General features: G+C 42.9%; 1 protein-coding gene across 1 annotated transcript in view; it reads left to right on the top strand.

The window, feature by feature from the left end:
- The window catches only part of PRUNE2 (prune homolog 2 with BCH domain), a 272,023-nt gene that overhangs the window by 161,493 nt on the left and 87,823 nt on the right, over positions 1-22,707 (top strand). The window contains exons 7-9 of the mRNA XM_060014603.1: positions 10,069-10,227; positions 13,428-19,992; positions 20,325-21,090. Of these exons, the coding sequence (XP_059870586.1) occupies positions 10,069-10,227; positions 13,428-19,992; positions 20,325-21,090 (7,490 nt within the window). The remainder of the gene's footprint in view (positions 1-10,068; positions 10,228-13,427; positions 19,993-20,324; positions 21,091-22,707) is intronic.

Genomic DNA, 22,707 nt, shown 5'->3' on the forward strand with positions numbered 1-22,707 from the left:
ACACAATCGCGGAAGTAATTTATTATTATTTGGTAGCCGGTGTGTTGCCCAGGTTCTACCATCGCAAAAATAAAGCATGCCTAGTGAGTGGATTTTCCATTATGCATAGGTCCTGAGTTATTCATTCCCATATAGAAATCCTTATAAACATATGCAAACTTTAATAAAGGGGTCCTTAAGTGGAACAACAGTCTAGCCCTTTTCTCACTGAGTCCTTCAATTCATACTACATTGAAAAGTTTTGATTATGGGTCTGTCCTTGAAGAAAATGTAAATTAGGCTGAGCTGGTAAATAAGGTGATGATGTGTTTGTCTTTAATTGGTTGTGAACCTCCCCACATCCAAGTATTCTATCTACTATTAACTAGTGAGAGGCTACCTAGGACTCCCTTTCATGAAGTACAGTATATAAGCATCTTTTTCTAGGGCAGTTGGTGTAACATTCATTGATTCTCCTTATGATGGAGACAGTGGGGATGAGGCAGTATGCCAACTTGCTTAATTTCAGATTGATCTGAAAGCAACCCATTTAATTTCAAGAAGTCCTTAACTTACACCTGTGCTTTCAGATGAACCATCTCCCAATCTCCCTCTCATCTTTACCCCTCCCCTCCCCTCCCCCTTCCCTCTCTCTCTCTTTCTCTCTTTCCCTCTTTCCCTCCATTAATGAAATGTTTATAATTATTTGTCCCATGACATGAAAACAGTGGTTTTCAGTACTCATGTGCTGTATCCCTCTATTCTTGAATTCTTCAACCCAAATGATGACCTTACAAGGATGATTGCTTACAAGATTGTTGGTTTCTTCTCTAATACTTATGACATGCTTGACCTAAATTGAAGCATCTGCAGATTGATACATTAATTAGTCTTTGATAGTTGTGCCTTTACAAGAGGGCTTTGCTTGAAACAATGGTGATATTATAGGCTTTTTGTATTAAGATGCCCACTCCGTTGGGGTAGAAAAAATTACCTTTTGTCTTTGTATCCCTTCCCTGTAATCCTAATTCCTGGTTTCCCTAGGCTTTTGAGCAGAAGGAAAGTAATGTTAGGAGCATCCTTAAATGATGAGATTTCTTTACATACTAAATGGTGAAGTGGGGATTCTTCCATTGTTTGTGTGTCTAAGGTATCAGAGCAAGAAAAACTACATGAGGGTAATTCCGGGCAAACCGTGACTATGCCAGTTCATCTGCTTTTTTTGTGTGTACATATGCATACCCAACTTTTAAAAAGTACATATTGCTGCCAGAAACTTTATAGCAGTTTCTTTGGGCAAGTTTTCAATTAGGCTCATACATGAGTTAATGGTCAGCCTACACCAATATTTTACAGAATAAATGAGAAACTGGAAATTGATCATAAAGCATGATAATATTGACTCATCAGAAAGTTTAAGCATCACATTATTAGCATTGGTTAAAATCAAGGATGTGGCTTGCTTGTGTATAGTGACGAGGGAGAATTAATAACAAACGGAAGTAAATGGAGTAGCAAAAAACTTTTATGAAATTAAAAATGGAGTGAGTAATGTCTTTCAAGAATTATTTCATTTGAGAATAACATATAGGTTAGAACCTGAGCTCTGAAGTCAGACTCACCTGGGACCATGTCCTGTTTTTACACATGTGAGCTGTGTAACATCAATTACTTAACCTTCTAAACCCTCCATTTTCTCAATGCAAAACAGAAATAACGTTACCAACATCATCTGGCTATCTTAAGGTTTAAATGAGATGATGTAAAGCATTTAACAGAGTGCTTAATGCAGAAGCAGTGTGTGAGGAAATCGTTTTAGGCAATATACTATTGGTTTAAAGGAAAAGTAATAAATATATATATTTGTTATTCATTTATATATTGTAGTATTTTAATTTTCACAAAATCTTTTCATGAAAGGGCTCTCTTTTTGAATGATAACGTGTACTGCTTGGCTCTATTTTCAAAATATGATGCATAATATAGTTGAAATAGACCCAATGAAGTTTTTAGTACTAAAATGCCTTGGCTAGCTTATAGAAATAAGAACCATAGAGTTTTTTTAAAATAACATGTGGTAAAAACATGGGGAATATCTTTGCTTACCAATTAAAGCATACAAAAAGACAGAATGAATCCAATCTCTTTAATTTATGCATTTTCTGTTCTCATAAATCATTTTCCTGTCAAAATTATCAGACTTTATTATTGCTGAATATTTTAAACATCATAATGGAATTTTGGTAGCATAAATCATGAAGCTTTCAGTAAGAACTTTTGTGTACATACCTCAGCATTTTTCATATATCTTGATAAAATAGTCCTCAGTCTAGAAGTAAATCTATGCAGAGTATAAATGTCAGACTCTACTCATAAATTGCAGTAACTCAGCAATCCATGCTGACCATTTTGCTTACAAGGTAGTTATGGCCTGTCATACTGTCTTTCTAAGACTCACTGTTCGCAAAGATGAAGCTGTATGAGCTTGTGTTTTAATCTTGGTCATGATTTTTATACAAGCATCCTACCTACAGGTTATATCTCCTCACTTGATTTTTCTATTTCCTGGAAAAAGAAAAAAATTTCAGACATAATAAATCTGGGAATAGCTTGTCCATGACATCAGAAAATAATTTATTTTTCTTTTATTTAATAAAAGCATTACTCAATATATTTAATTTGTAAGAGAGACAACTGTTTTGGATTATGTGTGTAGTCCAGAGTACTGGACCTAAATGGGACGAGTACTAACTAGCACGAGGAATAAAATCCATTGAATGTGATACTGACCAGGGTTATTGGTCTTCCTTAATCAACAGAAATTGATAAGAGGCCAGACAAGAAATTCAGGCAAGGCTTTAATGGGGCCCCTGCTGCAGGAGCGGGAGAGAGAAAACAAGTAACAGGTTCCCTTGCTCGCTCCCCGAAGCGGGGGTGGGGGGTGGGGACAAGCTGGTTCCTTACATGGGGTGGGGGTAGGGGTGTGTCCAGGGGTCGGGCCAGAGGGGCAGCTTAGGTGGTCTGCCCACCCCTTTCGTGGTGTTGAGTGCAGGGGGCATGCGCAGTACCCTGCTTTTGCTCCCAACCCCCTGTTTTTGCTCCCTGCTCTTCAGAAGTGGCAGTTGGGTGTTTGGGTTTTTTTAGGTTTTTGGATCTTGTTGTCCATAATTGGGCCCCAGCTGCCCATGTACACAATTATTTTTAGTCCCTTGTAGTTTCTTTGAATTTGGTTGCTCAAGGAGACGTTTGTCCAGGTGCAAGCACTGCAGCAAAGGGTCCCAGGTCCCAGCCTGTCTCAAAGGTAGTGTGGCACTTGGAATGATGCAAAAGGCTCTATCCACGGTGATGGGGCTAAAGGAAAAAAATCACTACACATTTTTCTGTTGCTTTATTTGTATAGTGGCAAACAGAAGCTCATTCATTGAGTCTAACTTGGAATTAAGGATAAAGGATCCATTAATGAGATAAACACTGCCTGACCCAGAGTTTTTATATCTTATATTACTTTTTTTTTTTTTTTTTTTTTTTTTTTTTTAAATTTATTTATTTATTTATGGCTGTGTTGGGTCTTTGTTTCTGTGCGAGGGCTTTCTCTAGTTGTGGCAAGCGGGGGCCACTCCTCATCGCGGTGCGCGGGCCTCTCACTATCGTGGCCTCTCTTGTTGAGGAGCACAAGCTCCAGATGCGCAGGCTCAGTAGTTGTGGCTCACGGGCCCAGTTGCTCCGCGGCATGTGGGATCTTCCCAGACCAGGGTGCGAACCCGCGTCCCCCGCATTGGCAGGCAGACTCCCAACCACTGCACCACCAGGGAAGCCCTATATCTTATATTACTTTTTAAATGACTTTGTTTCATATGTAACTTCCTCTGTCATCTCACATCTAGGAATTTTACATGTGAATCACTTTAATGACTTAAAAGATGTGTGTGATTATCATTTAAAAGTTCACAGTATTATAAAGGATATAAGGTAAGAAATTGTAATATGAATATTCAGTTCCCGTACCAAGAATTTGTGAAATACTTTCTATGAATCAAATTACTCCCATGAATCCTAAGAACGACCTTTTGATAGTTGATGAATCAGGAAAGGAAAGGGATTTAACATTTATTGTCTACTATATGCCAAACACTGGGCCTGCTTTTTGATACACATATGTCCTTAGTACTCACAGCAGTGTTATGAGGTGAGGGTTTACAGATGAGGAACTCTAAGGCTCAGAGAGATGAGAGAAACTCACTCAAGGAGCCCAGCTAGTGAATGGCAAAGCCAGAGTTAACCTCCGAAGTCTTTACTAGGAACCTTGGAGAGAGTGCCCTAAAATAGTGGAGAGACACAATCAGATTATAGATTAGCAATTTGGCTAAATTATGACAACTTTAATGTCAAGGTATCTTAATATCCATCATATGTTAACTTCAATATATATTAGTTGAATAACTATAGAAATGACATCCTAATTTATGATTATAGAAATTATTTTCTACTTTACACTATGATCTTTTTTTGTGTCATTAAGTATTCTTTGACAGCATGATTTTTAATAGCAACATAATATTCTTTTATGTTACTGTTCCATAATTTATTGAACCAGTTCTCTATTGTTGGATATTTAGACTGTTTCAAATTTTAGTTATTATAGTAATAATTCAGTGAATAGCTTTGTCCACAAACCTTTTGTGTGTATATATGATTATTTCTTTAGAATATATTTCTAACAGTGTATGAGAATGCCCATTCAGCCATATTTACCAATTATAGGAAAAGAGAAGACGAAACGTTTTCTTATGAGAGGATTTCTTTGTTAATGGTTTCAGGTATTTCAATTGTAAATTGTCTTTTACGTTCATCAACTATTTTTTCTATTGCTATGTCTGCTTTTTCTCATTGATTTATAAGAACTCAGTCTCGAGGACATTAAACCTGTCTCTTCCCTGTTTTAAAACAAATAAAGCAATGTAAATAATAATTATTCCATTGAGAAACTTTTGAGTGGGTTTTAAGCAGAAGAATATCATGGTTCTGGTTACATTTTTTCAAAGCTCTTTCTTGGTCCCGTGTGGAGAACTGATCGCAGGGAGAGGAGACAAGAGCGGCTACAGGGAGACCAGTTGAAGGGCTATCACCCAAGTTCAGGGAAGAGATAATGGCAACTGTGGCTACGACACTAACAGAGATGGAAAGAAGTGAGGGAAGTGTCTGAATTTGAGATATGTTTTAGAGGGAAAGTTAACAGGATTTGCTGATGGATTATGTGAAGAATGTGGGGGGGGAAAGGAATCAAGAACAATTCCTAGATGTTTGGCTTGAGTAACTGGGTGGATGGTGGTGCAATTTGATGCTGTGGAGGAGACTGGGGTGGAGGTAGGTTGTACTTTATTTGAGATGCTTATTAGACATTGATGTGATGGTATCACATGGATAACCAAGGTTAGTGTTGAGGTGGATGTGATTTGGTTGTCACTGGCAGATAGGCGGTTTGAAAGCCATGTGACTGGATGAAATCACTAAGGAGAATGTATAGACAAAGAGAAAGGGGTTAGGAACATTTAGAGGTTGACTAAGGGAGAGGAACTAGCAAAGGTGACTGAGGAGTAGCTAGTGAGTTGGGAGAAAAACAAGGAGAGTGCAATGACAGGAAAGTGAAGGAGTTAAATATTTCAAGAAGGAGGGAAGATCAACCTCTTGAGATTCTTGGGAGAAGTTAATTAGAGTAAGAACAGGAAACAGATTTTGGGATTTCGTGACCTGGAAATGATTGATACTTTTGAGAAGAGCCGTTTCAATGGAATGATGGGGGCAGAAACCTGACAGGAGGGATTCAGAAGGCAATAGAAATACAAATATATGAGCAGTGTAAGGAGAGTGGGTTTTTCTCTTTCAAAAGAATATGCACATTTAAGGACTCAGATGTGTATAAGTCATTATTTAGATCACTTTTATTTCATGTGATGCACTAAAGCTATCCGTGTATAGAATGAAAACTAAAATTTTCAGAGCAATGGAATAAGAAATATCAATAAAATAGAATTTTGTGAGAGAATGGAATTTTCCACTGCATTTGTCCAAGTACTTTCAACCACTAATGTAGTAAATCTGTTGGACACTATCACTATCTTGGTTGTCATATTAGTTAAAATAGAGCCCTATCATTTCTGTTTTCCTGCCCTTTGCCCTTATGATCATCACCCTCTTCTTAGGGCCCTTGAGATCTACACCTTGCTTTTGGCCAGGAAATAAAGCCTTTTTCTCCCTACGTTTTCAGGTCTTCCTACTCATTTCAAAACTAGGAATTACTGAAGCAAAAGAACTCATGACCTCTAAAAATGTTTAATGATCTAATCTCTGCGTCCATGAGTGACAGAAGACTGACAGGGAACACTTCCCCATTCTTCCCAGCTGGCGTGTCGGAATAGTCTGGGTTTTGGCCAGTCATTTCCCAGGTGTAATGATTAGTAAAGTAACTTCCTAAATTCCATGCAGCAATCTCAGGCTGGGGTCATATTTCAAACGTGGAAGTTTGGATGGTGGGGTTAGGTGGTAAATGAAGGTAGCGTTCCTTTCTTTTCTAAACCTTTGGCAAATTGAGTGGGATATATATATATATATATATATATATATATATATATATATATATAATTTTAACTTAAGGTAGGGAAAACATTTTGGAGACGTTTGAGCAGATTAACAAATAGTATTTGTATACTCGTAACTAAAACAGTAATTTATCAGGTAGAAGGCAGATGGGGGGAATAAAATGCCAACCTGTATCTACAGTTGGGTTGTGTTGATGATGAAGTGGTATTTATTCAGGGCCAGCCTAGCTTGTCAGCAACATAAGAGCTGTTACAGCACATGACTCCCTGCGTAGCTAGAAGACAATAATAAATTATGCCCTATGCAAACAGCACCGGCATAAAAGTAGAACAAACAGACCCTGCCTCCCGGATTCCTGAAGAATCTTACTCATTCCCTTGTTTGATTCTGTTTTAACCATGAAACTCCTGACATTATCCTAAAGCCAGTGAGATTGAATCTGGTTTGGGCAATTTTATTGGGGTGGATAGGACATAGTTGTTGACAGTCTGTTTTGGGGTGACTGTAAAATGTAAGTATTTTATTTCTCTAATATGCCTAAATGCTTCACATAAATCTTTGTTTTATCAATACCTCATGTGATCCTGTGGAATTCGGGGCCACCCAGGGGAAAACTGGGGAAGTATTACTCAAAGCAGCTTGATTCTAAGAATCACTTGAGATACATAATGGAATTACAGATTCTTGGACCCAATCCTGGGCTGCTAAATGAGAACCTCTAACAAAGCGGCCCAGAAAGACACACCCCAGGGTGACGTTTATGATGAGGCTGGTGCGAGGGGCAAGGAGCTAAGGGCCTGAGTCAGTAAAAGTCCTGTGACAGCATTGAGAGAGCCCAAAGGATTGGTTCACAGGAAAATATATGAATTAAAAACGGCTCCCTAGAGCAGTGCTCTTCATATTTCCATGTGTATTTGAATTGCCTAGGATTTGTGGGAAATGCAGATTCTGCTTCAGTAAGTCTGGGGTGTGACCCGACACGCTACATTTCTAACAAGATGCCCGACAGTGCCAGTGCCGCTGGACTTGAGTTTAGCAAGATCCTAGAGCCATAATTTTAATTAATTAATTTATTTTATTTTTTTATTTTTGACCGTGTGCCGTGTGTTTGTTACTGCATGCGGGATCTTTGTTGAGGTATGTGGGATCTTTCGTTGCGGTGTGCGGGCTTCTCTCTAGTTGTGGCGCACGGGCTCAGTAGTTGTGGCTCATGGGCTTAGTTGCCCCGCAGCATGTGGCATCTTAGTTCCCCAACCAGGGATCGAACCTGCATCCCCTGCATTGGAAGGCGGATTCTTTACCACTAGATCACCACGGAAGTCCCTAACACAGACGAATCCAAACAGGTTGGAGCTCAGCCAACATTTTTGAATAGCAAATGTTCCACAAGTATGGCTTTGAATAATGCTTATTCTACTGAATCTTAATCTTGTGCTGAGGTACCAGTAAAACCAGCCTTCTCTTGTTTGAGTGACGCTGCTCGGAGTGTCATGATAATTGTTACTGTATGTGAAAATCTCTTAGAAATGGTGTGTCTTCTTTCAAAGGTTTATAAATATGTTGGGGGAATGAGTTTATGTACATAATGAAAAAAATATTTTGAAAGGAAAATTGTAAGTTTTCTTGTGCCAAAGCCTTCAGTCACTGGAGATAAGATGTACGTGGAGTTGTCCATTATTGTTTTCCTTTGGGACCATATCTTCATTTACAATTCTTAATGGCAAAAAGCTCAGCATTGAGGTTCTCGATGGTTAATACCAATGATGATTTGAAATAATTGTATCTGTTGAATGTACATTGTGTATAATAGGTCCAGTTTTTTTTTTAAAAGCTCACTCTAAATATCTACTTCTTTTGTGGGTGAATTAATTTTTTTGAAGTACCTAAAGATGATTATTATTATGACACTTGGACAATAAATTAAAAGCATGAAAGCTGACCGTGTGCATACTTCCAAAAGCTATTGTATTTGAGCATGATAAATTTCATTACCAAGTCAGTGCGATAGATCCTTTGTATTCATCAGCAATATATCCTGAGATCTTTGTGAATTCCCATGTGTACCTTGTAACTGAAGATGCCTAATGAGAGTAGTGGCCTCAGGAGTGGACAACAAGGCTCCTAGAGGCATGGAAGCTGGTGATGGGCTGGGCCCACCCAACTGCCAGGTTTCTTGTGTGCCCTCTTGGGAACCTCATCGACCTTGAGATTTGGCTCAGCAGAATTACAGAGTACACGTATTACGGCAATTTTAAGTGGCTAGTAAATAGTCTAAGCCACAAATATCAAATTCACACGTGTCAAAGGGCTACCATATACAAACATTAATCTGGACATGAAAAAAATCTGCACCTATATGCGCTGCACTGTTTAGTTCTTCATCATGGTTATCTGAGGAGGAGGTACGTGGTACTTCCGCTTCCTATGGGACACATTTCTGTACTGCTTTAATGTTTTAGCAGTGGCATGCATAATTCTGATGACTTCGTAAGCAGAAAAAAGTTAGAATTCTTTATATCTCTTGAATGCACATCATGGTGATTTTCACTGAGTAGAGCAGTGGACTGTCAGTGGACGATTATATGATTGTCATTTACATGTGCTATTATATATATATACACTATGATAAAGGATTATGTAGCACAGGTTGATTTTGTATATATGTCTCTCCAGTCATTCAACAAACTTTTCTTGAGCAACTAGTATATGCCATGCATTATGCTAGGGGCTAAGATATGGTCTTCAGTGTATTTTATTTTATCTTATTTTTTTAAAGAAAGAGAGACAACCATGCTGACAAAGTGGTTCTCATTGTAGTTAATAAAACTCGAAAAGGCCAGAACATTTCCACAGATGATGTGAGTCACAGGTCTGGGTACTCTGCAGTAATGGGTCCCTTTTCCACAGTTATTCATTCCTCCTTAGCTACCACTTAGAGCAAGCAGATCTGACATCACATCCCTAACACAAATCTCCTAGACTTCTACACTGGAATAAAAGGCATTCAGTAGACTCAGCTAAATCCATCTTTAGGAATTCTGCTTGGAGTTAATGATAACCATTAGAAAACAATTATAGAAAAGAACAATAACTTCCTCCTATTTTTCTAGTAGGTTGTATCAATAATAATATTCAGCAGACATTCCTATGTCCTATGAACAATAAAAGGAAAAGTATGTTATACAAAGTCAGTATTTGAATAAACATTTTAGGAAAAAGATGTTAAGCTATTTGTTCCTCTATAAACTATTCTTAATAATAATAGAAAAGATGCCTTCCTTTCCTGGTTTAGGAAGACAAAACAAAAAAAGCAAAAGTATATTTTAAGCCATAGCATGAAAATTTCCAAACTTTCTCAAAGCAAAGTGTTTATTTCATTTGCATCTAATAATAAGTATCAGTGGTAATACATCCTAAGACTGGACAAATTTGTGGCACAACTCCCCAGAGCTGGGCAGTTTGACATTAATATCAAATTGACTGTTGTTTCAGGACTGTACGTTTCACAGCAGTATCACCAGTGATTTGAAAGCATTCTCAGACAAGTTCGGTTTTGATGTCCTCATCCTCTTGGCCAACTACCTGTCGGAGGAGCAGCAGCCCAGACGACAGATCGCTGTGTACTCTGAGAACCTAGAGGTGTGCAATCAGGTAAGGACCTCCTTGACCCAGCACATTTCACTGCATCTCCCCTCCTGCTGGCTCTCAGAACATGCGGTAGAAGACGGCCATGGACTGCTGACTTAAAGAAATTGGTCCAAGAGATAAGGTCCTAGAGTTTGAGTTTTAAGAAATGTTGGGGGTATTTTACACATTCTGTTAGTTAATGATTTATTTATTTATCAGTGCTTTAATTCAGATTTTTAGTTTTCAGTTTCAATGCTATATTAATTAACTAATTAATTAGTTTTCAGTACTTTAATTCAGATTTTTAGTTTTTAGTTTTGGTGCTGTATTACCAAAAAAATCATCTAAATAGAATTGTCAGTGAGATAATAGTTGGCCTTTTTTTTTTTTTAATTGAGGTATAATTGACAGGTAACATTATATTTCGAGTGTACAATATAATGAGTCAATGTTTGTATATGTTGTGAAATAATCACCACAATAAGTCCCGTTAGCATCCATCACCATACATGATGACAGGGTTTTTCTTGTGATGTGGACTACTCTCCACTCTCTTAGCAGCTTTCAGATCCGTAGTACAGTATTATTGACTATAGTCTCCATGCGGTACATGACATCTCCATGACTTGTTTATTTTATAACTAGAAGTTTGTACCTTTTGGCTCCCTTCACCCCACATAGGGGCATTTAAAAGAGCCCCATAACTGTTTCGTTTCTAGGCTGAATTCATAAAGAGAAAGATCATATCTCTTTTTACCCAATAAAGGCTAGTCCTCCTTTGGGTACCGTTTTCCTTGAGGACTGCCACCTGGTGATAACAAAGTTTAGTCCCTGACTAAACATCTGTTTGGTGTCCAGTGTTTAGTAACTGTGCTCTGAAGCTTTAATCCAAGTTAGTTTTTTGACCACAACCACGCTGACACCTTGGATATGTCTTGAGAAAAACATTCATATATGTTAAAAAAAAAAAAAAAAAAAACAACCATTTTTCTCCAGGTACTAAAATTCTGATTGGGTAATCAGTCAGATCTTGGTTGAGAACGGAGTCTTTTAACCCAAGGCTTTGGAAATATAAGAAATAGACAAAATTGGGCTTCCCTGGTGGCGCAGTGGTTGAGAGTCCGCCTGCTGATGCAGGGGACACGGGTTCGTGTCCTGGTCTGGGAAGATCCCACATGCCGCGGAGCGGCTGGGCCTGTGAGCCATGGCCGCTGAGCCTGTGCGTCCAGAGCCTGTGCTCCGCAATGGGAGAGGCCACAACAGTGAGAGGCCCGCGTACCGCAAAAAAAAAAAAAAAGAAAGAAATAGACAAAATTAATGAAAATAGGGCAGTGGGTATGCCAAAGCAGGTACATTTAATAACTAATATGAGAACATATGTAATTCATTATAATATGGATGACATGGACATAGAACGATTTCATCACTTATCTTTCCTCACTAATGGATTAGACAACTGGTCTACCCACAGGTGGCTAGAGGTGAAGTCTCAACTCCCTTCTTTGACATCCTCACTTTCTGTCCCCCAAGAGATCCATTTCTTGATATATGGCTGAAGTCACTCTCCAGCCTCTCTGTGCCCCCTCAAGTCCAGATATGAATGAGCCCCCATCTCCTGCTGCAGATGCTTTTGGTACCCTTCTGACCCACATACATCTGTGAATTGCATCACCAGCCTGTGGCTTTTTTAGTGCTTTGCTCTGCACTGAGTTTCAAAGCTGAATTTTATCTTTGGTCACTGGTTTCCTAGGGACAGGACTTAGGCCTCCTAAGCCTCCAATACAGTGGTTTTCAAATCACTTTTTGTAGCAAATCAATCTAGAAATTGGTTAATCTAAAACAGACAGAAGTAGAAGAGTGGATGAAGAGGTTAGAAGCCCTTGAGTTGACTCCACCCTGTCTCTCCTCGGCCCCCACCCCAACCCTCCCCACCCATTTGCCCAAGAGACATCTTGAAATCTTGAGCAACACAAAGTCAAGACTGCTCTAGAGGAATCCTTCTTTGGCCATGTGGTCCCAGTTGGTTAAGGGTCAGCCTTTGCAGCTGGACTGCCTGAGTTCAAAATGTGGCTCCATCACTTGTTAGCTGTGTGTTGTTGGTCAAGTTATTTAAGCTTCCTGTCTATTTCCTCACTGGAGAAATGGGGATAAAAAGTTCCTACCTTGTAGGGCTTCCCTGGTGGCGCAGTGGTTGAGAGTCCGCCTGCCGATGCAGGGGACACGGGTTCGTGACCCGGTCCGGGAGGATCCCACATGCCGCGGAGCGGCTGGGCCCGTGAGCCATGGCTGCTGAGCCTGCGCATCCGGAGCCTGTGCTCCGCAACGGGAGAGGCCACAACAGTGAGAGGCCCGCGTACAGCAAAAAAAAAAAAAAAAAAGTTCCTACCTTGTAGAATTATTGTGAGGGTTAAAGGAGATAATGCACATAAAACCCTTAGAACGGTGCCTGGCATATGAAAGCATTCAATAAATGTTAATTATTATTATTACTATCTATGTGAGCTCTGTAGTTACTATTATTGTTGTTGTTGTTGTTATTATTACCTCCACTAATCCTATGGGGCCATTTCAAATGCCCAGTGTGCAAAATACCTTCAACATTTCCTAAAACAATCCTAGAGCTACAGCCCAGTTTTGGCCTCACACTGACCATCACACATCTCCCTGCCTTCCAAGGCAGCTTTGTCTGTCCTGGGCCCCGTATAGATGCTTCCTGGGGCAGGAAGAGACAGTTGGGGCCTGAGTGCCGTTGAGTAAGCTGCCCCTGGTAGCTGCTTTCTCTTTCCTACGTTCTCCTTTGCCTTCTGAGGCTTTCAGAGGTTAAAGCAGGTCCTGGCTGCCTGCTACCAACAAGAGCCTTCCTTCTGCCCCATTTTCCCTTATTCCAATACTTTTCCCCTAGTTTTGTCAGCAACCAGCATTATCTCTCGCTTTTGCAAAGCTGAATTTTACTCCTGTTGGAAGATGGTATTAAGTTACACTGAGGAAAGGTTTTATATGATTTTGGGTTCAACAAAAAGCCAATTTGGTAGGATTAAAGAAAGCATTGGTGGTATGTTAAGTGGGACTTTCCATATTTTATGTTATACAATTCTCAGTTCTCTGTCTTCTTTCTAGACAGATGAACACAGATTAATTTTACATTACAAAAAATTAAGAAAGACAAATTGCAAAGAGCTAAGAGAGCCTGAGTGCTCACACAAATCCCTGTGCCTCCCCGACAGATTTGCTGTGAACTGGAAGAGTGCCAGAACCCTCGCCTGGAGCTGGAGCCCTTTGAATGTGGCTGCGATGAGATTCTGGTGTATCAGCAGGAGAACCCTTCAGTGACTTGTGATCACGTGGTTCTCCTGGTCAAGGAAGTCATCAATAGGAGGTGTCCAGAGATGGCCTCTAACAGCCGGACATCCTCCACAGAAGCAGTGGCAGGCAGCGCCCCGCTCTCCCAGGGGTCTTCCGGGATTATGGAGTTGTATGGTTCTGACATAGAGCCACAGCCCAGCTCCGTGAATTTCATGGAAAACCCTCCCGATCTCAGCGATTCTAACCAGGCCCAGGTGGATGTCAACGTGGACCTCGTTAGCCCGGATAGCGGGTTGGCCACCATTAGGAGCAGCCGCTCGTCCAAGGAGAGCTCAGTTTTCCTCAGTGATGACAGTCCAGTGGGAGAAGGTGCTGGGCCTCACCACAGCCTCCTCCCAGGATTTGACTCCTACAGTCCCATCCCTGAAGGGGCAGTAGCGGAGGAGCACGCCCCATCTGGAGAACACAGTGAATCCTTTGACCTTTTCAACTTTGACCCAGCACCCATGGTTTCTGGGCAGTCCCAACCATCTTCCCATTCTGCAGACTACTCCCCAACAGATGACTTCTTCCCCAACAGTGATTCATCAGAAGGACAGCTCGCCACGGGGCCTAAAAGGCTTGATGAGATAGGGATGGACGTGTCGAATTATTCATCCAGTTCTCTTTTGTCAGGGACTGGCAAAGATAGCCTTGTGGAATTTGATGAGGAGTTTGTCCAGAGACAAGAAAGTCCCCGTGATAATTCTGAAAGAAATTTGAGCCTGACAGGGTTTGTGGAAGATGAATCTCCTTCACCAGAAAGTCTGAAAAATGTTGGAAGGAGGGTCCCACCAACACCTATGAATAGCTTTGTGGAGAGCTCACCATCCACTGAAGAACCAGCTCTACTCTCTTCAGAAGATATGACCCCCAAAACAGTCAACACGGGTCACACTGGGCCACCTCCAACCCAGGCACGGTGCAGCAGCTGGTGGGGTGGTTTGGAGATTGAGTCTAGAAACACTGCAGATGCATGGAGTTCCAGTGAACAGGAATCTGTCTTCCAGAGCCCCGAGTCATGGAAAGATCATAAGCCCAGCCCAGTTGATAGGAGAGCCTCAGATTCTATATTTCAATCCAAGACTCTTGATTTCCCAAAGTCAAGTCCCTGGGAGTCAGAATTTGGTCAGCCTGGGCTGGGCAGCAATAATATTCAAGACCAAAATGAGAAAAACTTGCAGTTTCAGGATATGTCCCCTGAAAACTTGCATTTGCCGAATGCTTTTCCTCAGGGAACAAACCACCTGATAGAAGACTTTGCTGCTTTGTGGCGTTCTGATCGCTCACCCACAGCCATGCCTGAGCCATGGGGAAATCCCACGGATGACGGGGAACCAGCTACTGCAGCGCCATTCCCAGCCTGGAGAGCATTTGCTAAAGAAGACGACGCCGAAGCTTTGAAAAATAGCTGGAATCTGCACCCGATGAGTGGTGAGACACCTTCTGTGAGGGACCCAAACGAGTGGGCCATGGCAAAAAGCGGGTTTTCTTTCCCTTCAGAAGACCTCATAGACAGTTCACCCAGTGATGCAAATAGTGAAGCAGTTCCAGAGATCTGGGGCAAGAAGAACCATGACTCCGGGGATGATGTTCTTGTATCTGGAAATCCCAGATCTGATCTGGAGCACGCATGGAATAGTTCTAAGCCAGTGAAGGATGATCAGAATGGTTTCGTGGATGCAAAACTTAGGGGGAAGGTGTACGAAAATGTAGATTCCTGGAACCTTTTTGAGGAGGGTAACAAGAAAGGAGGGTCAGAGGTCCTAGCACCTTGGGAAGATTCCTTCTTATCCTATAAATGTTCCGATTACAGTGCATCCAATGTAGGGGAAGATTCAGTGCCATCCCCCTTAGATACCAACTACTCCACCTCTGACTCTTGTACTTCCCCAACATTTGCTGGAGACGAAAAAGAGACCAGAGACAAGCCATTTGCTAAAGAGGCAGGTTTCGAGTCACAAGATGCTAACTGTACCTCAGGGGATGCTGACATGCCTCCTCAGTCCCCAGAGCAGCCGCCTAGAAATAGAATTAGTTCAGGTCCTGGGAACCTGAAAATGTGGGCTTCACCTCACGCAGATGGTAGCTCTGAAATAAATGCCCCTCACAACCCAGATAAAGATTTACTCAAAGCAGAGCCCACCGATGATCAGAACACCTCCGTGGAGGATGACATTGGGGAAAGCAGCCAGTCCAGCTACGACGACCCCAGCATGATGCAGCTGTACAATGAAACAAACCGGCAGCTCACACTTCTGCACAGCGGCGCCAACTCCTGCCAGGCGGCCCCCGACAATCTCGACTTGTGGAACAGAGTGATTCTGGAGGACACTCAGTCTACTGCGACCATCTCGGATATGGACAACGACTTGGACTGGGATGACTGCAGTGCAGCTGTGGCCATCACCGGTGAAGGTCAGGCACAGGGGTACATGGCTGAAGGTTCCGAACCCAAAACCCGATTTTCAGTGAGACAGGTAGAACCCTGGAGTGTGGAGTTTCAGGAAGCAAATCAGGTAGATTGGGAACTCCCTGCCTCTTCTGAGCACAGCTTGAACACTGCTCCCGACGAATATCACATGCTGAACGAAAAAAGCGGGCAGCTGATCGCGAATAGTATTTGGGATTCCGTCATGAGAGATAACGCCATGTCATCACTAATGTTACCCGGCCCATCGTACGTTACAGATCCAGAACAAAGCAAATCACCTCCTGAAACGTCCAGCTCATTAGAAAAAATTCAGGACAGTCACATCCCAGACATGCTGGAAGCCTCTGGAGCCAGTGAGTCAGAAACACTTGGTCCTGAGAAGCAGGACACAGGCAGGAGAACCCCACCAAGTGATATGGCATATCTGGTGACCAGACTTGAGAATTCAGGGCATTTTGCATGCTCAGATCCCTGGAGGGGTCCCAGTTATGGACAAAAGGAAAGTGAGATGGAATCCCATGGAGCCGCTGGTAGGGAGTGCCCCAGTAAGGAGGAGCTGATGGATGGAAGCTCGGGGGCTCCTGGAAAAGGGCAAGGTGGCCAGGAATGCCCTTCCCCAGCTGCATCTGATCCTCCAGAAATCTCCAATGAATCAGGCAAAATCAGCTCTCTTTCAGTCACTTCCATTCCTCAAACGGAGGAACCCCAGGAGGTATTAGAGCATGAGAAGGGGTCTTACACTCCAGACCCCTGTGATGTGCAAACAGAGGTGTCCACAGATCACCTGCAGGCAAAAGAGACCTGTGAAGAGCACCTCACGAGTCACAGAAATCCAGGTGAAACTACTGAAATTTCAGGTGGGCTGAATTCCACAATAAGTGTATCTCTACCTGAAATGGATGTGGAGGAAGCTGAAGAACGTAACATTCTGGAGCCAGAGAGAATGAACCAAGACCTACCTTATGGATGTCCCCAAGGACTTGACCTTTGGGATGGCCCTAAAGACAGTGATGTGCAGGTCAACTGCACAAGTTCTGAGATAACTAAGAATCTCGAAGTTAAGAATACTGAAAACAGCCCTCCAGGAGCCAATTTATCAGGAAATGATGACAGAGACAGTATTTCTAGTGAGTATACACGTTCAAGTGCATCCAGTCCTGACCTAAATGACTCTTCGGCTGCATTGCCTTCCTGGGACCAAGGACCCGATACTGGGCATCAGAAGGAAAACCAAGATGATTGGAATACACAGAATGACCAAGAATCTGAACTAATTACTACTGATGGTCAAGTAGAAGTAAATACCGAAATGAAGGGTTTGGAGAAAAACAGAATGGACAAGTTTGAAAAGAGCTTAGATCACAATGTTCCTAAATATTTAGAGATTTGGAATGACTCAATAGATGGTGATTCCTTTTCCTCTTTGTCTAGCCCTGAGACAGGCAAATATTCTGAATATTTAGATGTATATCAGGAAAGTAATCTAGTGGTTAGCCATCAGGAAAAAAGTGAATGTGATATTCCTGAAACTGTGCAGCAAGAGGACGCCAAGTCCATTTCAACAAGCTCAGGTTCTGATGATGATAGTGTAGGCGACGAAGAGTCAGTGGAGAAAGAGATCCGTTCAGCCACTTGCCAGGTTGCTCAGAGTGAACTCAGAGCTTGGGATTCATTGAATGAATCTAATAAGTCCTTGGCCACAGCTGATCCCAAGTCTGAGGAATGTTCTGCCTATACAGGCAGTCCAGAACCAGCAGAGAATGAGAATAAGTCAAACCCATTCTTTGACAATCAACAAAGCAGCCCTGATCATGGGAATTTCTTGCCACTAAAGGAGACTGAAATACAGGTTACAGCAGTGGAGAAGGAGACGAGGTCTTCTCCAGAAACGGGGAGGACGGGAGATGCCATATGGCAAATACCTCCCAAAGCTGAACTAAAGAACGAAAATTATTCTGATTTGGAAATGGCTGGCTTCTCCACGGAGAGCACGGAGTGGTGGAACGCCTCCCTACAGGAAGGGCGACCAACGGAGAGGGCATTTGAAGGGGAATTATCTAACTCAAGTGCTGTGCTAGAGGTGAACTCCTCACCACGCCAAAACGTGGATCCCTGGGGAGTACCCATTCAGGGTGATACTGAATCCCTGGAAACGCACGGTACCGATCCTTTCGGTGATAAACACGAGTCACACTTTCTGGATAATAATGGCGAGAATGCCCACGAGCCACTTTGGAACATTCAACCAAGGCAACCAGAGCCAGAAGCTGGTCAGCTTAGCCAGCTCGTAACACCGGACCAAATGAAAGACAAGGATTCCAGAGAACAGACCACGTCTTCTGCCAGTGACAAACTCACCTCTGAAATACCTACCCAAGAGCGGTGTCAGAATACAGTGCTGTCTGTCTGCAACCAGCCAGACCCAACGTTTACTCACACAGATGAAGATGGATGCATTATATCTAACGTATCAACTCCTGAGTGTCAAGAAACAGATTGGTGGGGAGAAGAAAAATCACGACCCGGTGAAATGGCAGATTCAAGCCTTGCACCTGAAGATTTCCCTGCTGTCAGTTCTTCCACCCAGTTGATAAAGAAGTCAGGCTCTGAACGGGACGACTCTACCCCTAGTGAGGGCCCCCAAGGTGCATTTGTACCAGATATTTTACACGGCAACTTCCAAGAGGGTGGGCAACTGGCCTCAGCTTCGCCCGACTTGTGGATGGGTGTGAGACAACCCTTCGGTGTGAAGACAGATGGTGAGAATCCTGATATACTGACTCACTGCGACCACGACAGCAATTCCCAGGCTTCCAACAGCCCTGATGTATGTCACGATTATGAAGCAAAGCCAGAGAAGAAGCAGCACGTTAGTGCTGGGATGGGGCCTGAAGGGGAATCCAGTGAGTTCTATCCCACCGAGCCAGAGAGAGATGAAGAACCCAGTCAGGAGCCGGCGCGGGAATTTGTCCCATATACTTCGGAACTATCTTCTGAAAATGCAATTCCGCTGCCTCGAATCAGCGAGCAGGCAAACACAAATGACTCATCTCAACCTGCCTCTCACAAAGGTTCTCCTGAACCTTCCGAAATAAACAAATGTGAGAACATTACAGGTTTGAAAGCGTCAGAAAAGGGAGCCAACCCAGATAGAGCACCAATTTTGGAACCCACTGACAGAACAATCCCAGTGCTTGAAAACGTGGGAACTGATACTTGTGTAACTCACCCAGAGCCAACTGTGGATAGCAACAGCTCTTGGGTATCAGAAGACTTTTCTCCTGAGAATCAGACCGATGCAGGGCGCCCGTCGGACCGTGAGCAAGCTTTTGCTACTGAGAATCCTGCCACAGTTCCTGATACTTTGCTAGCCTCAGACACTTGTCTGGATGCCTTTGACCACAGTTTCAGCGATATCTCAGGTCTCAACACATCCACGGGAACAACAGATGACATGAGTAAACTGACATTATCAGAAGGAAATCCTGAAATGCCATTTGATGGGGAGGCAGGGAAGCAAGATATCTGTTCCTCTGAAGCCTCGTGGGGTGATTCTGAGTATGAAGTCATGGGCCAAAATATTGATGAAGATTTAATGAAAGAGCCTGAACACTTTGTCTATGGCGGTGACCCTCCCTTGGAAGATGCCCTGAAGCAAGAGCTGGCACCTTACACACCTCCATTTGATTTGTCCTATCTCACGGAACCTACTCCCGGTGTCGAAACCACAGAGGAAGCTGGAACTCCAGAGAATGAGCCTCTGGGGAGCGAAGCCACGGAGATATTGCTTTCTTCCCTTCCTGCTGAAAGAAACAAGGAAAACCACGCTGAGGCCACAAACAGACAGCCTGAATGCCAGCTGGTTGTGCTGCATGTTCATGAAGACCCTGAGTCCATTTCTTTGCCTGTCGGAGTCCACGCCAACATTGAGTTGTCTCCATCAAACGTTGACTGGGAAGTAGAAACAGATCATTCAGATTCACCAGCAGGTGGAGACATAGGACCACCAAATGGTAAGAAACCTTTCATTCCTCCACCCTCAAGAAACTGCTGCTTTCCTTCAATCCATGCATTTGTAAAACACATTCTCCCTGCCAATGTGGCTATAGAGGAACTAACTACATTTGCAGTGCATGCTTAACCAAGTTCTGCCTTACCGCAGTCATTTCTACCGCTTGTCTAATAAGTATCCTTGAGAGGGTCTGAGAAAATTAAACAGCTCTACAAAATAAAAATGTTTTTTGAACTCTCTCTCTTTAGATAGATCATTTGCAGAGATCACAAGTCACGCGGTGGGTTAATTAAGCCTTGTTCTCTCCTTCTCACCTTCATCTTCCACTTCTAGGTACCAGCAAGGGGATATTAGAGTTGGAAGAAGAAAACATAATTCCTACCAAAGAGCCTGAGCACATAAAATCAGAATACGGGGGAGAAAGGTACCCTGAGAAGAATGAAGATCATCATGCACTGCACATGGATTACATACTTGTAAAGCACGAAGAAAATTCACCCCCAGAGCCAGAGGCCTGTGAGGCCAGAGAAATCACGTCGGAATTAGAAGAGTTTCACATAGATTCCGAAGAAACGGGGCTGCCAGGAACTCAGTTAGCATGCTTCCCAGACACACATCACCCTGCTTCCTTAAATGAAAGCATTCATCTCTCTGCAGAGAGAATGTCTTCCAAAGATGGTAAGAGATCATCTTTTGAAAGCCCTAGGCAAGACCAGAGTTGGATGGTCTTGGGCTGTAGTGAGGTTGGTGATGCATCATCGGAGACTAGGGACTCAGGGCCTGGATGGTCTGGCAAGGCTGTGGAGCCAGCCTCTGATCACAGCTTGGGTAAGGGCCCCCAAATGCAGATCCTGGGAGAGATGAAGCCTCTAGAATCTTCAGCACTAGAGGAAGCCTCTGGCCCGGACAGCCAATCCTGGAAAAGCATGAGCCAAGGCAGGACTGGCCCCGATACAGTTACGTTGCAGGCTGTCACCCATGACAGTGAATGGGAAATGCTTTCCCCCCAGTCTTCTCAGAAGAACATAATCCCTGACACGGAAATGGAGGAGGAGACAGAGTTTCTTGAGCCCAGAACAAGGAAACCAAGAACAAAAGGGTAAGCAAAAAGCTCAGTTTATTTTTTTTCCTGAAAACTGTTTTATTGGAAACTGGGGAAATGGTGAGGGACTATGGAATGTGAAGAATACCTAGATGATAGGAGCTTTGCTTATATTTATTTCAAAGCACATCATCCCTAAAAGCAGCTGCTGGGTAACCATAATGATGATGATGATGCTGATTTGCGTACCTTTTCAGCCAAAAAAGTCCCTTCAGTTTCCATCCAAAGTCTTATACTTACTCTCCTGATACTTACACTTACTTCACCTACTCCATACCTATATTACCCTTAAATAGGCAGTTGGTGCTGGAGGGGAGAGGACACACACATTTACTCATAGTGCAAGGCAGTCTGCACACATTATCTTATTTAATCTTTACAAAAACCCTCAAGTAGTAGTATTATCTTTATTTTACACATACTGGTTGGGGGAGGGGAGTTGAGGCTCAGAAAGTTTCTGTAACTTGCCTAGAATTAAGTAAACAGAGTGAACACTCTGGGATTCAAAAGTTTCCACCTCCAAAGCCTGTACTTTTCCAGCAGACACACTGCCTATCGTACGGAAAAGGTGATTGTGGTTTCATGTAAGCATCTAACTTACTAATAAAGAACGAGGAGAATCCACAGCAGGCTTAAACCTTAATGTGAAACATTCATTCCTAATTGACTGAAAAATTGGCAAATAACCGTCAAACCAGAAATTCATTCATTCGTTCGTTCACCATTCGGTTTTTGAGAATCTGCTCTGGCCAAGTTTCTGGGTAACCAATGGACATTGTCTCTGCCCTCAAGTTTCCAGGTCCTGCTAAAACTGTTTATGGTGGTTCATTTCTCTTCGGTTGCTCTGATAAAGCCCTTCTGCTTCCAGGGACAAAAGGGCATGTTGTGAAAAGTAACCTAAGTAAAGGAGAAAATCATGTTTCCTCCTTAAAATGTAGTGGAGGGGCTTCCCTGGTGGCGCAGTGGTTGAGAGTCCGCCTGCCGATGCAGGGGACGCGGGTTCGTGCCCCGGTCCAGGAGGATCCCACATGCCGTGGAGCGGCTGGGCCCGTGAGCCATGGCCACTGAGCCTGCACGTCCGCAGCCTGTGCTCCGTAACGGGAGAGGCCACAACAGTGAGAGGCCTGTGTACCGCAAAAAAAAAAAATATAGTGGAGGAAAGATATCTTTTTCCTACTCTTTTTTTTCCGGTTTTTTTTGTTGTTGTTGTTGTTTTTGGTGGTTTTTTTTTTTTTTTGCGTTACGCGGGCCTCTCACTGTTGTGGCCTCTCCCGTTGCAGAGCACAGGCTCCAGACGCGCAGGCTCAGCGGCCATGGCTCACGGGCACAGCCGCTCCGCGGCATGTGGGATCTTCCCGGACCGGGGCACGAACCTATGTCCCCTGCATCGGCAGGCGGACTCTCAACCACTGCGCCACCAGGGAAGCCCTCCTACTCTTTTTTTAAATTTAATTTTTATTTTATCCTGGAGTATAGTTGATTTACAATGTTGTGTTAGTTTCAGGTGTACAGCAAAGTGATTCATTTATTCATATATCCATTCTTTTTCAGATTCTTTCCCCATATTGGTAATTACAGAATACTGAGTAGAGTTCCCTGTGCTATACAGTAGGA

This window comes from Delphinus delphis, chromosome 6, assembly GCF_949987515.2.
Source record: "Delphinus delphis chromosome 6, mDelDel1.2, whole genome shotgun sequence".
Classification (NCBI taxonomy): domain Eukaryota; kingdom Metazoa; phylum Chordata; class Mammalia; order Artiodactyla; family Delphinidae; genus Delphinus; species Delphinus delphis.